General features: G+C 32.2%; 1 protein-coding gene across 1 annotated transcript; it reads right to left on the bottom strand.

The window, feature by feature from the left end:
- Window positions 1-10,920: 10,920 nt before the first annotated feature.
- Window positions 10,921-12,573, bottom strand: LOC142623586 (protein LIGHT-DEPENDENT SHORT HYPOCOTYLS 4-like). The gene has a single exon (XM_075797025.1). The coding sequence runs from the start codon at window positions 12,039-12,041 to the stop codon at window positions 11,379-11,381; it is 663 nt and encodes a 220-aa protein (XP_075653140.1). The 5' UTR covers window positions 12,042-12,573; the 3' UTR covers window positions 10,921-11,378.
- Between the last annotated feature and the right edge of the window lie 4,852 nt (window positions 12,574-17,425).

Raw genomic sequence — 17,425 nt, 5'->3', positions numbered from 1 at the left:
CTTTTTTGAGAAGACATCCAACTTTAGTTTTATGTTTGAGTAAAAGTTCAATAAATTTTCCTGCGAATTAACTAAAGTAGCTAGGTGCATACGTACTAGAAGGCATGCTAGATTATCTAGGAAAAATGTATATGCATGTTTATTTTTTATTTTTTATGGAAAAATGAGAAAAATTTTATTAATTGGCTTGCATTACATCATAAGAAGCATGTTAATAAACTCAAGCACTTCTTCAGTTTTTCTATCCAAATACAAACACTTTCCACATGGTATTGTACATGTTTTGCTAAACAATGTGCATCTTTGTACCCATTCTTACCTGTTGGGAAATGCTCACATTTCTGAAATTTCTAGGATGCCAATGGATTTGTACTATAATGTGACCAGTGTTAGAAAAAATTCTCTAATTTAACAACAAGGCTCACATGGTAGTGAATTAGCACTCCTACGTCTCTTGTAAGCTGTAGCTGTAATAATTATAATGTGCATGCTTGTTTGACCTAAAATTAATGGGGAAGCTAGTGGCATGGTGATCTTTTTGAATCGGAAGCTATAAATTATCTTTTCAATGTAAAAAAAAATCAAGTTAAAAAGCTAAAGTGCTTAGATTTATCAGTTTGCTATTAATTACTTGAGAAATCGCAATATTATTACAAAATGGTCATTTACATTTCCATTAAGTAAACTGAGGAGATTTACAAAAACATCAGACAATTCCTAATTATGTAATACGAAAAAGGTAATCAGCATAAATTATATTTTCTCTTGGATTAATGCTAAAAATACACATAACATGACATTTTGTGTGTTTCCAGGCCAAAATGGCAAAATACCCTTTTCTCACTAACTTTTCAGCAAAATGCCTCCTGTCTGAAACTATTTAGGGATATATCCCTGTTTTGAAACTCGATTTTCTAAAAATCGAGTTTCAAATGTAAAACTCGATTTTTGAACAATCGAGTTAAAATGAAATGAAACTTAAAAATAAAAAAAAAAGTATTGAAACTCGGTTTTCTAAAACTCAAGTTTTAAAACAGGGGCATATCCATAGTAGTTTCAGACAGGGGCATTTTGCTGGAGAATTTGTGAGAAAGAGGTAAATCCCCATTTTGGCCTTATGTTTCCATATATGTGTCTTTCATTGTCTTTCTAGAATTAGGTTTTGATTAAACCCTTCCCAAGAGCCATGAGGTACGTGCTACCAACCAAGGAGAGAATTTTAAGTAAGGGAAATGATAGTAGTGGGAAGCAAACTATTGATTTTGTACCATGAAAAAAATTATTGAAGCCGATATAAGGACTACTTGTTAAAATTAAAACTAGAACAAGCTAGGTTACGTTGGACATGATAATATTTTATGTTGCAAATGTAAAACAAGCTAAAAGATCATGTACATTTTTATCATGTAACTCGTGTTTGCATGCATACATTTTAAGCAGTGTGTTATTTATGTGTTACGATTAAATTATCACAAATTTTTTTGTTTATTTATTTTAATAATATGAAATATATTCATATTTGCTTACAATTGTTTATTTATTTTGTTATTATTGTTGATTAATGTTTTTTAGATAGATTTCACTTTTAATATCGTCTTTTAATTTTGTCCCCTCTGGACTAAAATCCTAGCTCCGCCACTAGCCATAGCGCCCCCAAGTTTTTTTTTTTTTTTTTTTTTAATTTTTACTTTTATAAATCTATAAATTCTTCTCTTTTGAACAAGCGTGGTTCCCTTTTTAATCTCATATTATGCCCACTGAGACGGACATGGGAAAGTTAATGGGGGGACAAATCATATCAATTGATTTTCTAACTAGATTAGCCACTATAGCTTTTTAAGGTACAAATGTTAAATAAGTCAAAAGTTTATAAATTAAATCTCAGCGACACTGACCCTCCAGGATTTTGCGGATAATTCACAAAAACACCAAATCAACCCATTTATGTCACAACATAAATTACAATTTACCTACATGTGATTTGGCCCAAATTTAAGCTACTTACCTTTAGTTTGAAATTTGACACTTTATCCACCTAAGGTTAGCTTAGTTAGATTTCTATAACTCACATCTGTTAAAAACAAATCTAAATATGTAATTTTTTTTTACTTTTATGTCTCTTTCTTCCAAAAACACAAAATACATAAAAATACAAGATCAAATAAGATCAAAAACTATCTATCGGAAAACTTGCATTGTAGAATTTTAAATCACAAGTAGGCAACTTAAATTTTGATCAAACCTCAAGTGGGTAAAGTGTCAAATTTTAAACAACAGGTAAACAACTTAAATTTCAGCCAAACTACAGGTGATAAATTGTAATTTACCCTAAATATAAAGAAGTCTGTCTTTCTCAAGGGCCAAATTTCAGTGGCGGCCTTTGGTTAATCTATGGTAAAAAAAAAAAAAAAAAGACTAAGAAAATAAGGAAAAATTATAGAATACTCCGAGACCGAGTATCATAAATCTGTACTTTTTCATCTTATATGAATTGTAAGTTTTACTATGAATTTAATTAGTAAAACCCAATATTATGTAAAATGGGAAAATGCACATTTATGGTACTTCCGGATTATTCTATAATTATTCGAAAATCAAAAAATTTTGTTATAAAAAAAAAAAAGGATCAAGAGCTTTTCAAATCACATTGGAAGTTTATTTTTATTTTTATTTTTATTTTTTATAATTTATAAAATATGGGTTTACTAACATAATGTCCTTAGGCATACATTAGTAAAACCATTTTAGAAAATTTTTATGAGAAAATGAAAAAATGACTGACTTTCTTGACAATTTTGTTAATGATGATAATAATTACCTAGAAAAATGATGATAATAATGCACCATATACTCAATGGCTCACGATTATAGCCACAATATTGCAGCTATTAAAGGTTGTTTAATAAATATGACCATTCAGGTTGATATTGTGGAAAGGGTAAGACTTAGGTATAGTACTTAGATGATGTTTCTTAGGTTTCCCCTTTTAGGATTTTGCTATGTGGATTTTTTCTTATGAGATGAAAGTGTATTTTTTAGTTAAGTAGTCACATGGCATAATCTTAAGAGGGGAACCTAAAAAACAACACCTAAGGGACTACACCTAAGTTTTGTTCTTGTGGAAATATAATGAATAAAAAAATAGCTTAGAAAAACAATGCGGATTGTGTTTGGTTCAACAAAAAATATTTTCAAGTGAAAATACTTCATGGAAAGAAAATATTTCCTAATGTTAGGTTGCATTCCTAAAAATCCTATAGAGAACATATTTCATACTACTTCCTTACATTTTCTCATCTCCTAAGCACATATATAATAAAAAAAGGGAAAATTTTGTATTAAAAGAAAAATCATAATTAAGGGACCGGCACCCAGCTGCAGTGGTTGGCAATTAGAGATTGAGGATGTTTGTGGGAGGGGGGGAGGGTGGTGGTTGGGTGGCAAATAGTGGGAGATGAGGGGAGGAGGTTCGGTTGATGAGTTTTGGGTGAGGTGGAAATTAGGTACAATACTTAGGTGCTGTTTCTTAGGTTTCCCCTTTTAGGATTCTGCCATGTGAATTTTTTCTCATGAAATGAAACTGTATTTTTTAGTTAAGTAGCCACATGACAAAATCTTAAGAAGAGAACCTAAGAAACAACACATAAAGTACTGTACTTAAGTTTTGTCATTTTTGGAAATATAATAAATAAAAACTAGCATAGAAAAACAATGCGGATTGTGTTTGGTTCAACAAAAAATATTTTTAAAAAAGGGAAAATTTTTTATTAAAAGAAAAATCGTAATTGGGGGACCGACACCTAGTTGCAGTGGTTGGCGATTGGAGACCGAGGATGTTTGTGGGAGGGGAGGGGGGGGGGAGGGTGGTGGCTGGGTGGCAAATAGTGGGAGATGAGGGGTGGAGGTTCGGTTGATGAGTTTTGGGTGAGGCGGAAATTAGTTTACAAAAAATGAAAGCTTAAACAAATTTCCACCATAAGTACATTTATTTTATAGTCAACTAGAATATAATTTATGGTTAACTAACATTTTTAGTCATCCCAAACACCTGCAAACATTGAGAGTGTTTTCCGGAAATCAATTAACCAAACACAATCTACATTGCCTAGCATGAGACCTACGTCTATGGAAGAAAGCCTTTAATAACTACATTTTTACTATGGAACTATATATCTGTATTACAATGAATGCATGGCAAGGTATTTGTAAGAGAAAAAACTTAGACTAATAGGAAAAAAAAAACTTGTAATACAAGTAAAAATTATGAGTTCTTTGCTTCTACACCAGTTGGGATTGGACTTGGATTTAACTAGGGATGAGCCTTGATATCCTTAACATCACTCTTCAAACTCAACGTGTAAACTTGGAGACAACTAGAGTTTGAAGAAAAAAAGTAAGACATTGAAGGAAAGTATGATCAAATTAGATGTGGAACAAATGAAATGCATATGACAAACAATAACAAAGGCTAGATGCACACGATGCTTGAGGCTTGAATGATCAGCACTGAAGGCTCCTGACAAGAGCCGTTGTCTGAAAAAATCAACTTGAAGATGATAGAGACACATGACTAGAGACAAAGCCAATAGTGACTACGATCAGAGGCGTGATCTGAATAATGTGACATAAAGATGCATGACCCAAAAGAAACCCAATAGAGGAGACTACCGATTAACATGGTTTGTGATGCTCATACAAGATGTACATGAAAGGTGATTCGAAGTAATGACAAAAAACCGGTGAAGAAGAAAGATGAAAGATGCACGTGCCCATTTAATGTAGTTGAAATTAATTGCCATGATTGCCTTGTGATGAGAAAATTAAATTTCAGATTTGAGAAAGACACGTGTGAGGTTGATTTGAGAAAGAAGCGTATGAAATTGTCCATATGCTGTCCACGGAAGGGAATAAAGGAGGATGATCGCATAGAGTGGCTGATAACAATGGTGAAAGAGAACCTTTGTCTAGTGATTTAAAGATAGGCCACAGAATTTTGGTACTAATAATACACTAGAAAACAAGCATGGAGGTTGGAGACCATAAATAAGCGGATCCAAGATGGCTTGCACGAGGCCGAGTTGGAATCAAACTCAAAAGGTAAGGAAGACCTTCTTCAAGATAACAAATGGCAGCTTCTTTCTTTCAATATGCTCTATGATCCAGTCCCTTGCATTATGATGCAAACAGCCATATTTAAACTTAAGCACCTTAAGCGAATTATTCTATGAGGGCCATGCACATTGTCCAGCATTGGAAGGAACAAGTTCCCTGATGCTTGGCCAATTGGGTGGTTGAAGTTTTATACGGTCACAACTTAAAAGAAAACTGAGAAACTGGATTGTGGGTTCGCTTGAGGATTAACATTTGGCTCTGATAACACGCGGAAATAGAACAATAGAAAAATTTGTAAATGACAAAGCAAAAGTGTTAGGGGAGACAACGCCTCAAGGAGATTCCAATTGAGGATTTAATATAACAAATATGAACACCGCGTGATTCAAAAGCTAAGCTTATGAGTTTAGCCAAATTATGTTATATTAATCACTCACTCTTTGATTATAATTCCACGACTTCAATTACACGTGTAGATCCAACAATTTCCTTCAATTCTCATATGTGAGTCACTATTTCTGTGAGCTACGAACAAGTCTTACTAACTTTCCTTTCTGTATGGGCTTTTTCCATCATTAGCACATTATCCACGGGCTTTCAGTACATCATCCATAATAACCACATGTTAACCCTACATGCTCATCCATAGATACTGACCCACATGTTCATGTCCATGGGAACCTTGCGCTACACCATGGTCTAAGTCCATTGGTATTACTCTTTTGTTTGGCCTGTTAGGCTTGCCCTATCCCCGCTCCAACTGTGAAAGAGATCCCAAACACCTTGTCACACATTATCTTGAACTTTGATACCACATGCATGTTGGGGAGAGAACACTGTGTGGAGATTCTAATTTAGGAGTTAATATAACATATAGGGATGCCACTTATATCAAAAATTTAAACTTATGAGTTTAAATCCAACTATGTTAGATAAACCACTCACTTTTTTCATTGTTATTTAATGTGAGACACTCACAATACCCAACAAAAGGAAAGAGATCTAAGAATGAAATAGAGAAAGCATTGCATTCGTAATAGTCTCCGTTCATGGAAGAAATCTCTTAATAACTACATCTTTACTACGAAATTATGTGTATTACAATGAATACATATCATTGTATTTATGGGAGGCTAAACATTAAACTAATATGAATAAGAAAACTTGCAATACAAGTATGTATTTTTTTACTTGCACACCAAGTAAGATTGGACTTGGACTATACTAAAGTAAATCTATGATACCATGTTGGAAAAGATAGCTCAATACTATCATAAGAATAAAGTAATGTAAAGAGAGCCAAAGTGGAAGCAAGAGAAAGAAATGGGGGATTTATGTGATTCATCCTCGTGGATTACATCCAAGGAGGAAAAACCTTGTTGATTACATTTTTACTATTGAGTATTTATAAGAGAGTAAACCCCAAACTAATAAAAATAAAGGACCTGAAATACAAAAAAAAGAAAAAAAAATTAATAACTTTTTTTTCGCACGTCCAAGTGGGAATGTAATTGAACTTGACTATGAATGGGTGTTGAAATCCTTTCACAAACATGAATTTCTATATGGTCTTTATTCCACCTATTTTTTTAATTGTTAATAATTACTGTTACTCTAGGTTTAGCTTAGGGTCAATAGGAATGTAATTGAACCGCCTTCTTTTTTCTTTTTCCTTGTTTAACGCAATAATTTTTTAAAAGCTCATTATTGTGTTTTGATTACCCCTCTAAACATTAAATAAGCAATAAATCGATTTTTTCAAATCCATTACTTTTTTTATAGTCATGTTATATCTTTAAATTGCTTAATGTGAATCATGTGATTAAGATACACAATTAAATATAAGATCACCACGTATTAGGTGGAAGGGATTCCTTCAAATTTATTTAGACAAAACCTTAATCCACAAAAAAATAAGCCGCATAACTCAATTCTCCCAAGAACGAGAATTTGGGTTCATATCTCTCTTCCCCACTTATTACAATGAAAAAAAAACATTGTAGAAAATATATTTATGTATGTATATTATAAAATTTGAAACTCAATTATTTTTATATAACTAATTTTATTACATAAATAAAAATAAGTTAAAATATTTTAAAAATACTAGTTAAAATTGATTCTCAAATAATATACATATAGGATTGAGCTCAAGTTACACTTGGTGTAAATCTAAGTAATGTTATACCATGCAATAACTTATTATTGAATTCATATTTTAAAAATCCAACTGTTGAATTACATTTTCTATATGTTCATAACGTGCATGCCACATTTCATGTCAATTAGATGTAATTTAAAATTTGATCCATTAACTAATCTTTTATACATTATTTCAAACTACAAAAACTTGAATTTAAATAATTGATTAATGACATGGCTATTGATTTTTGATCACCTTGAAATTTTGCAAGCATGGAGAATATACAAAAATAATATAATCTAACGGCATATTTGTCAAAATTTGCATTCAATTAAAAACTATTGGTTGGTATAATATTGCTTAGAGTTATAAATTAAATTTTTTTGTGATTTTACCATTATATTACAAGAAGATGACATCAATACTTATCTAGCTATTTTTGCCATTTGTGTTTGTACTACTTAAAAATATATGGTTTATTCATAACCAATCGCATTCACCAGAAATTTTCAGTTAATCTAGCTTAGAGTGCCTTTATATCACGGACAATGTCAGGGTCCACTGAAACATATATCTTCCAACCAAACAATTCAAGAGCAAGAAAAAAAAAAGACTTCAAAAAATAAAATTAAAAATAACTGCAGAAGCCTATTAACAAGGAAAAGACGATTTACTTGATCATTGATTTCAAGAAACCCTCAGAGGCATAACAAAAGCTATTAAATTTGAAAAAAATTTCGCATAGAAGTTTGGAAGAAACAATTAAGACACAAGAATTATAATGGAATATGAAGGTGAAGGTTATTTAAACCAACTGCTTAGGCATGACATTTGCCTCTCGCGGCTAATCACTTATAACTATGTAAATCATGATATAGAGACAGTAAATTTCAATAGAAAAAAGGATCAGACATTAATCTTCAATATGGTGCCTCTTCAAAGTCACCTTCAATATGGTGCCTCTTCAAAGTCACCTTGAGTCACTAAAAATAAAAGGATAGAGAAACCAACCTTATAGAGTAGTTGAACCGGAGGTATAGGTTATTATCAGAATTAGGCCAGCCCCATTAATTTATCCAATTTCGACCATATAAAGGAGGGAATTACTCTTCTCAAAAGAAGACAGTGATTTATGAATTGTTTTTCTTAGTACACTTAATCAAAACGATTTTGATAGCTTAGCTTGTAATCTAATCCTTAGAACGTTGAATATAATTTAACTCCTATAATTTGATACCTTAATTTTCTAATTCCACCAACGCATTGTTTAGTCAAGATGATAGACATGTTGTACTATTAAAAAAAAAAGCGGCATAATCTCAATTCAAACAAGAAATTATACGTCTGAAGGCACAATTATTCAAAACGAATAACTCCTTAATCTAACCAAAAGACGTATAACAAATGAATGGCCACAAAAGATGAAGAAATATGTTCTAAATCCGAAAAATCACTGTTGCTTGATGAAGCAAGAAATTAAGCTGACAAAATAACATTAAACTCCAAAACAAAACAATGTTGATATCCCTAGAGAACCCAAGCCAATATGAGTGTGTGTGTCAGTGTATGTGTCTTTGCCACACATCACAGATCCATTTAATTGACAAGCATCATACCAATATAACATTATTATCCACTATGCCAATTATTATTTCTTAGCATCCAAGCACTTTAATGATTTTATCCATAATGCTTGTGTTGATTCTAATTATGCATCAAAAAATACAAAAAAAAAAAAAGTAGCTCCAATATCAACGGGCCCCATTACAACCGTAAACAAAATCTGACGATTAATGATAACCAAATTTGATAAATGATGGCCTACTGTAATAAAAATTTTAGATATTATAGATAGGCAGCTATAAAGTAAGCTCATTGCTAAAATAAACTATTATAAAATTTTGTTAGTATTATTAAAATTTGCTTTGATAAATTCTTCTCTTTTTGTTTTATTAATTTCCTATTTATGGGTCTCTTTTTTTTGACCTGAAAGCATCCTGAGGCTGATATAATCCCATATATATGACCTGTATATATGAATAGTTGGAAATAGTGTTGGCTACTAAAGCCAATTAAATGGATACAAGCAACAAAATCTCTAGAATCTAGCATCACTTAAATCACATCATTATGGACTAAAAGTACGTGCACAATGATCTAACTCATTTAGCATAAAAGAGTTCCTTAATAAAGCTTGACTGAATATGTTGAAGATATAAAAATTCATGGCAAACAAAAAGAACATTCAGCACTATCGGCCAACCATTGGAGGCAGTAGTCCATCCTATTCAACTTGCTGTCGGCTATAGTAAATTGTGCCCCTAAATGACCAAGAAAAAAGAGCACCTGGTTTATCACAAATCCCGACCTTACCCCATGAGTATCAGCTCCCTTATCCAACATAAAAGTGCTTCCTTCTAGTAGCTAGCTAGAATGAAAAAAAAAATTTGTTGGTGGGGCTTTGTCTTACTTTGCAAGATCTAAATCAATACTGAAATGCCAAAAATATCGGAGAACCAGTTTGAAGTGACTGTGTATTAGGATTCATTTACTCAAATAATATTCTCTTTTTCATTCAAGACATATGGTATGTCATGGAGAAAGGTATTAGGATCTTATCTTCTAAAATGATACAAATACAAATCTAAAAGTGTATCGTGAACACATTTAGGAGACATGGTAGTCTGTATACTGTCTAAAAACTATGAAATGGGTCCTATCCATTTTGAGTGAAATGGAGAAATGGATCATGAATTTACATAATGATGATTATGATCCTCTCAATTTGAAATGATACAAATTTAAAAGTGTACCAAGAGCTTGTCTTAAATGATGTGGTACACAGTCTACTTGAAATGATACAAATCTAAAAGTATATCATGGTACAAATTTAAAAGTGTATCATGGTACAAATTTAAAAGTGTATCAAGACCTTGTCTTAAATGATGTGGTACTCTGTCTACTTGAAATGATACAAATATAAAAGTGTACCAAAACTTTGTCTTAAATGATATGGTACTATGTTTACTCTTAGGTAACTATGAAATGGGCGCTCTCCATTTCAAGTGAAATGGAGAAATGGGTTATGAACTTGCATAATAAATGAGGCTATAGTGTACACTATTTGAAGACAAAGACCGATCCTGAGGAGTTGCTGAGACGTGAAGACAAAGGAGCTTGCAAATTGCAATGCCTAGCTACCATAGCTAGTCTATTTCTTGCACTGCAATTAAGAAGTTGGACAATGGAACTTTTAGTTTCTAAAAGCAGTGGATTATCTTAGCTTAAGACATACCTGTTACACGACTGTTTTGTACTGTGAAGTTAGCGCTTTGTTCTATTTCTTCACTCTATATCCATAGGAAAAGCTAGTTTATAGAAGGAAGCAAAAGGAGAAAGCAAACGCAAGTGACCCACACATATTTTATACCTAAAAATATACAAGTATAGTGCTAGACAAATCTGACACATGATCTTTGCAAAGTTCTATTTTTATTTTTATTTTTTGGCTGAATATGAACTTTGCAAAGTTACTTATATCCACCCTTTTCAACAGCTGAATGAATGATCTGTCAATACCAATTCAAAGACCGGAAATTAATGCAAAACCCAAAAGATCCAAAAAAAAAAAAAAAAAAGAACACTAAAAAAAACGACATTCAACATGATCTGCAAATCTATTACTTGTCATAGATGAGCTTTCTTTCAAGTACACATATCTATGACAAATTATATGTTAAGTCACAGCTACAACTACTACCATCGACTATTACTACTAGAATAAAAAGAGTACCCAATAGTTTCATACCCACTAATTTTAAGCATAGTTTCTGAAAAAAAAAAAAAAAAAAGCAACAGCAACATAAAGAAACTCTTACTACATAAGGATGCAATAATACTAGTAGTAAGAGAAAAAAAAAAGTAAAAATACTTATTGAAAAAAAAAAAAAAACTAATGCAAAGTGGTGGAACATTACGATAGAGTACTAGGAGATAACGAGAAAGAGAGAGTTCTCATTTCCCATTTCTTAGTTTCCCAGGCAATTAAGCAACATGGTGAGTTCTCATGCAGTGAGAGCTTTTAGATGATGATGATGATGATGATGATGAAATGATTTTGATCTTACTGAGACAAGTGAGAACTCGCATTTGGAGGCGGTGGCATTGCATTATTAGGTGGGTGCTGAGGTGGGCGCTTCCGCTTCTTCTTCTCGTAGCTAATCCCTCTTGCTTTAGCCTGTGAATCACGAACCTCACGTAGATACAGCCTCACTGCTCGAGCTCCAAAAGGGTTCGCTTCTGGCTTCCCTCCGTGTTCTTCGAAAGCCGCACGAAGTCGGCCGATGAGGGCATCGAGTGATCCCCAAGCTTGACGGAGTGGACATGGACATGGGGCTGGTGGGTTTGGGTGTCCAAAGAAGGGACACAGCTGAGTGTGGACTTTGGTCTTCCCGAACTGGTCTAAGTACCTCAGGAATTCAAGCACATGAGCTCCGCTACAGCGTGAGAGTGACAGTGGTGGACGGTGGTTCCGCAGGTACTGTCCGAAAGTGTTCCAGTCACGGCGCTTCTGGTTCTCATAGCGGCTTAAAGTAGCAGTAGATGAAGATGCTGGTGGAGATGAGGATGATGCCATTCCTCCACCTACGTTTGTTAATGGTGAGATGTTCATGCTTGTGTTTATGTTTTGGTGATGGTGGTGGTGAGTGGTTGTGATGGTATTGGTGCAGAAGTTGATGCTTGCGCTGTCTCCGTTTGAGGTGTCAAATTCGCGAAGTGAATCCATAGGGTATGGAGGAATTTTACTGGGTTTTAGTTTGTTTTCTTGGATCTTGGAAGTGGTAGCTAGCTAGCTACTGAGATTTGGGTCTCTTCTTTCTAGTTTTTTGGGTCAAAGGGGTTTTCTGTTTTTTCTTTTAAGGTAGCTAGGTTTTGTGGAGGAAGGTTAGACTGAGAGACAAGTGCTTAGAAGTTAGGAAAGAACTAAAAAGGGAAAGACTAAAGGAGATGATGAAGTTTAGATCTAAGATAGATCTGGGGTGTGAGTGATGTGATGAAGAGACAAATTGAAACTAGTTTTGGTACTGCTGACTGTTCATGAAGAAATTAATGGAACATAAAAAAATAAAAATAAAAAAGAGTCTTTTTTGATCACCAACATACACCAAGTATATTTCAGCTGGACTGTTTCTGGATTTCAATCATGTCATGGGAGTGGGAAAAAGAGAGACCGAAAGACAGAAATAAGAGTTATAAACAGAGAGAGAGAGAGAGAGAGAGAGAGAAAATAAGGAGGATTTGGGAGTAGGAGGAAGAAGATGATGATGATGGGGATGATATATAGGAAGGGGAAATAGTAGGGCTACACTCTGATTATTTTAATGTTTTATTTTTATTTTTTATTTTTTTATTTTTTTTTGTTTTGCTTTGAGGTTCTTTGAGTCTTTTCTTTGATCAATCCTAGAAACCTTGAAAGGCTTACGATATTGGTTGGCTTTTGCAAACTTTGTTTTCCGAAAACAATTTCGAGAAATTTGGGCAGATTGATTTTTGATTTTTGATTTTTGATTTTTTGGTTTTTTTTTAAAGAATTTTTTTTCCTAGAAAAGGGGAAGCAAGCGAGTTCCTCTTACTTAAGTCCTACTTTTTTTTTTATAACACCTCTTAAATCCTACTTACCCAAAAAGAGCTGAGTTCCTAGTAGGCCTAAATCAGAGAGAGAAGGATGAGAAGGGTGATTAATGTTTATTCATTATTGGGTAAGTGGAAAGGAAATTGTTTAGGGCTTTTGTGGTAATAGTTAGAGGTTGACAGTGAGACGGAGAGAGAGATGGAGTTGATGGATGGGGACAAGACAAAGCTATTGGTTTAAAAATATGAGGGAATAACATGATTTTGTTTCTTCACTCTTTTGTATTGATTGACAACACCTTTTTGCCAATGACCACTTCACCCTCCCACTGATTTTCCCCTAGAGAAACAACTTGCCTATAATATTTCACACCCTAAAAGGTTCAATTACATGGCTCTATCAATTACAAGTAAAGATTCAATGCACATCACCACCATGTAAAGATGGTCCGGTGACTCAGGTCTAATGTTGAAAAGAAGGGGCCCATTGTCAATGTATGGCTGTGATGCAGGACAGGAGTATATTAGAATCTCCAATTACGGAAGAAGAAGAGCGTTTTTTCTTAAGGAATGAGAATCATACATAATGGGTAACACCTCACAAGAACAATGAAAAATTCACAAGATGAATGACACTAGCTTGACAATGAAAAATGTTACTATTATTTTATTATTATTATTTTTTTCACACTGTTTTATTTCATGATATGGATGTTGACTAGTTAGATTATGTAAATATATTATCAAATTAAAAAAAATGATTATGTAAATATATTATCAAATTTAAAAAAAAAATGATTATGTAAATATATCGTATGGTGCAAGGCGAACTACAAAAGATGTCATGAATTATTACACCGTTTATGGGGGGCGTTTGATGACTTTACTATCAAGAATCTATTCTAGAGGAATGCATTTAAAAAAATATATTCTTGCAGAATGTTTTTTTTTTAAATAAAAAATTGTGTTTGGTATTATACTGAAACTTTATTAAAAAGTAATTATATATGTTTGGTTATGAATTCTTTCAAAATGCATTATCGGCCAATTTTTCAGGAAATTCTCTTGGATGGGTATAGACAATATTTTTTGAAAATGAACATATAAATTTACATGCATATATTTAAATTCAAAATACATATAATGCAAATGATGAAAAATCCAAAATTAGTTAAATTAGTACTATTAAACACAATTAGCATAAGTGACATGAATAACATATATATAATATGCTAATGGAATGACAAAGGAACTACAACAACATAAAATGCATCCTTTCACACCCTTAGTGGAGATTATGTACCTGAATCATGTGTGTGAACATGATAATATGATGATGTACGTGTCGGGCAACTACTAGTTGTCTTATGACTCGAATGAAACTATTCTTGTGATTTTGTACAATATAGCGAAAAATATTTCCAGATTTTAGAGATTGGTCAATAAAATAATTATGAATCATAAAGTTAACAAATCTTAATCCTTGCAGAGGTCCAAGTACCTTATCACCTCCACCAACAGAAGAACTTTCAAATGTATGTTGAATGTGAGGTTGTGATGCCATTACTGACCCTCGGACGAAAAATTAAATGATTATAGAAAAATTCATCTCAAACTAATAGTTCAGAAAAATTTTATAGGTTTTCAAAGTGATAATGTGGCTCTGTTAACAATTTTTTATTTTTATTTTTTTTGAGAAATAGCTCTATTAACAATTGATGTAGCATAAGTGTGTAGAAGTAAAATCTGTAACATACAATAATTACAACTCTTTCACAAAACTTAAGTTCTACAAAAACTTTAGGCTAGCAGGCAAAAGAGTAGAGAAAATCTCTCAAAATAAATTTTTATTAATAACAACTTAATTATCACCACCTCCTTCCAAAATTTATTTATAGGAAGAGATTTTATCCTACTTCTTTTAGAAAATGAAATAATAAAGTCTCTCTTCTACTAGAAAATGAGCAATTACGCACTTAACAAGGAAAAGAAAAGAAAAATGCTTTTTTAACTAAAAAACTAGAAAGAATATGATCTAAAATCCTAATTTAACTAGAAAAGGGAAATAAAATCCTAATTCAACTAAGAAAGGGGAAACACCATAAAATATTAAAAATCATTTTCTACTCAATCATCCAATTTGCATCAAAACGTTTTCATGCATTCACCTTACAGAATTCACCACATATCTTGTTAGGGTGCAACCTAGTGATTGAAGGCTTAGAATGAGTTGTAGACCCAGATATCTTAAGTTCAATCCCTTAAAACTTACCAAGAGTCTCTTGGAATATTTGATACATGGTTTTTGTGGGTGAGTTCGTGTATCTGTACTACTCTCCTTAGGGGAGAGTCCAAAAGGCTTGGCCTTAGTGAAGTTTCACGTCATCAAAAAATAAAAAATAATTCACCCTACATATAATGCATTAATATGACCACCATCAACTAGTAACCACATAAAAATGCATATATATATGTAAGGACACAATTCCTTACTTGTGCCATAGGGCCCAAAGCTCATCTTTCTTTGTTGTTTAACCATCTTTAGAACCTAGACTTCAAGCCCATTTTTTACAAATTTATTGTAAAAAGGTCTTTCAAGCCCTTTCTCTTCGGATTGTGGGTCAGGGGCTCGAATTATGTCCTTACAAAAAAAAAAAAAAAAAAAAAAATATATATATATATATATATATATATATATATATATATATATAACATAGCAAAAGTAGACATGGCAAATGGTTTGGTCAGGTCGTGTCAATTGGGTTGCAGGCCAAAACGAACTTGGTCAAAAAATGGCTATTTTAAACGGGCTATTAATGGGTTGGGTCAGGTTGACCTGTATTTTTTTATGTTAAAAAAAAAAAAGAAAAAATCAAATAAATGTCAATTTTTTAGAGAGAATGAATCAAATCAATCATTGCACCCAATAGTCTAATATCCTTTGTTTTGTTTTGTTTTTTTTTTTTTTGGGTTAAGTGGACATCTACTATTGTTAGATAATTTGTTACTAACATACTATTCTACATGTGAAAAGAAAAAAACAAACAAACCAAAAAATATAAAACTTTCCATATTCTTGCAATTCTGACAATTTTGAGCATGACTAAAATTCTTTATAGTCATAATAACAAAATCTTCCATGTAATGTTATTAACAACTCACAGCTAGAATACTTATAATTACAAATATACAAATTGAGAGAGAGATAGATCCTAAGGAGCACAAAAAAGTATTTATTTAAGTTTATACACTTCAAAAGGAAGCTTGTGGGGTGCGGGGGTTTTGAGTCGAGGTTCAAGTTTTCAGAAGAGAACTTTACACACATATACATTTAGATTAGATTAAAGTAGAAATTTTATCTTATATATATATATATATATATATATATATATATATATATATATATATATATTCAAAGTTCACTAATAATATCATTCCCATAAAAAAACATCAATAAAAAAAAAACTAAATGTCATGGATCATGTTAAGTCATCAATCTTCTTAAGTACACAAATTCCTGCTTTTACTTTTGTTGTGTTTTGTGCTAGTTGGACACTTGGATTTAGACTAAGTGTTGCTAATAGTTAATAACTTAGTCTCAGATTTCTAGCTGGCTGGTACTTAGTATTTAACTTAGTTAGTGTTAGTTTGTTAGACAGTGAGCACTTAGTAGTGTAGACAGTACTATAGACGTATAGAAGTTCTAGTCTTGTAGATGCTTTGGTTTTGCCTTTTGTATTTTTTTTTTCCTTTCATTTAACTCTTTTTTTAATAAATAAATGGGGCACACAGTAGTGCGTTTTGTCTTTATGTTATTGTTATTCACCTAGCACCATGCCATGTACTTTAAATATTTTTTAGGGAAAAAAAAGTTTAAAAAATAGGTCGGGTCATGGGTTAGCCAAGTCGGGTTAGGTTGATTGGCAAAAAATGGGCGGGTTGTGAGTTGACCCGTTTTTTATTCAGGCCAAAAAATTCGAGCTTATCGAATTTCGATCCGTTTTGCATGTCTAAGCAAAAGTAAGCATCTTAAGTAGCTTCACATTCCATCTGATGTAGAACAGAATCTATAATTAGATTTCTGTTATTTGTTAATTTTTCCATTTTTATGTAATTTTTAAAATTTTAGGTTTATGGTAATTATTTTAATTTTTTAGGAGTTTCTAATCCTTTTTAAGTCAAATTAGAGTCCTATTATTCATTAAGATCTGTTTTAAAATATATTTTCTTATAAGTCAAGTTTTATAGTGCCTTTAATTAAGTCTATAAATGTTTTTAAAAATTCATTATTTACATTAAATAAATTTGGATTTTTTTCTCCATATGTTTTCTTTGGTGACTTCAAGATTTGTCACTTTGTGGACTCAATGAACTTTTTATAGATACGAGGTTATTTTCTTGAAACAAGCATGTTTCATTTCGTGTAAACTATTATGCTGCATCAAAATCTAATACCAAGTTGTAAAACACCAAATAACCATCAAAATGAAATACCCATGTTACTAGTAAGCAAATCAAGTAGCTCCACTCAATCCTCAC

The sequence above is a fragment of the Castanea sativa genome, chromosome 2 (genome assembly GCF_040712315.1).
Source record: "Castanea sativa cultivar Marrone di Chiusa Pesio chromosome 2, ASM4071231v1".
Taxonomy (NCBI): Eukaryota; Viridiplantae; Streptophyta; class Magnoliopsida; order Fagales; family Fagaceae; genus Castanea; species Castanea sativa.
The sequence above is the reverse complement of the archived record's forward strand: the minus strand, read 5'-3'. Positions and strand labels throughout refer to the sequence as shown.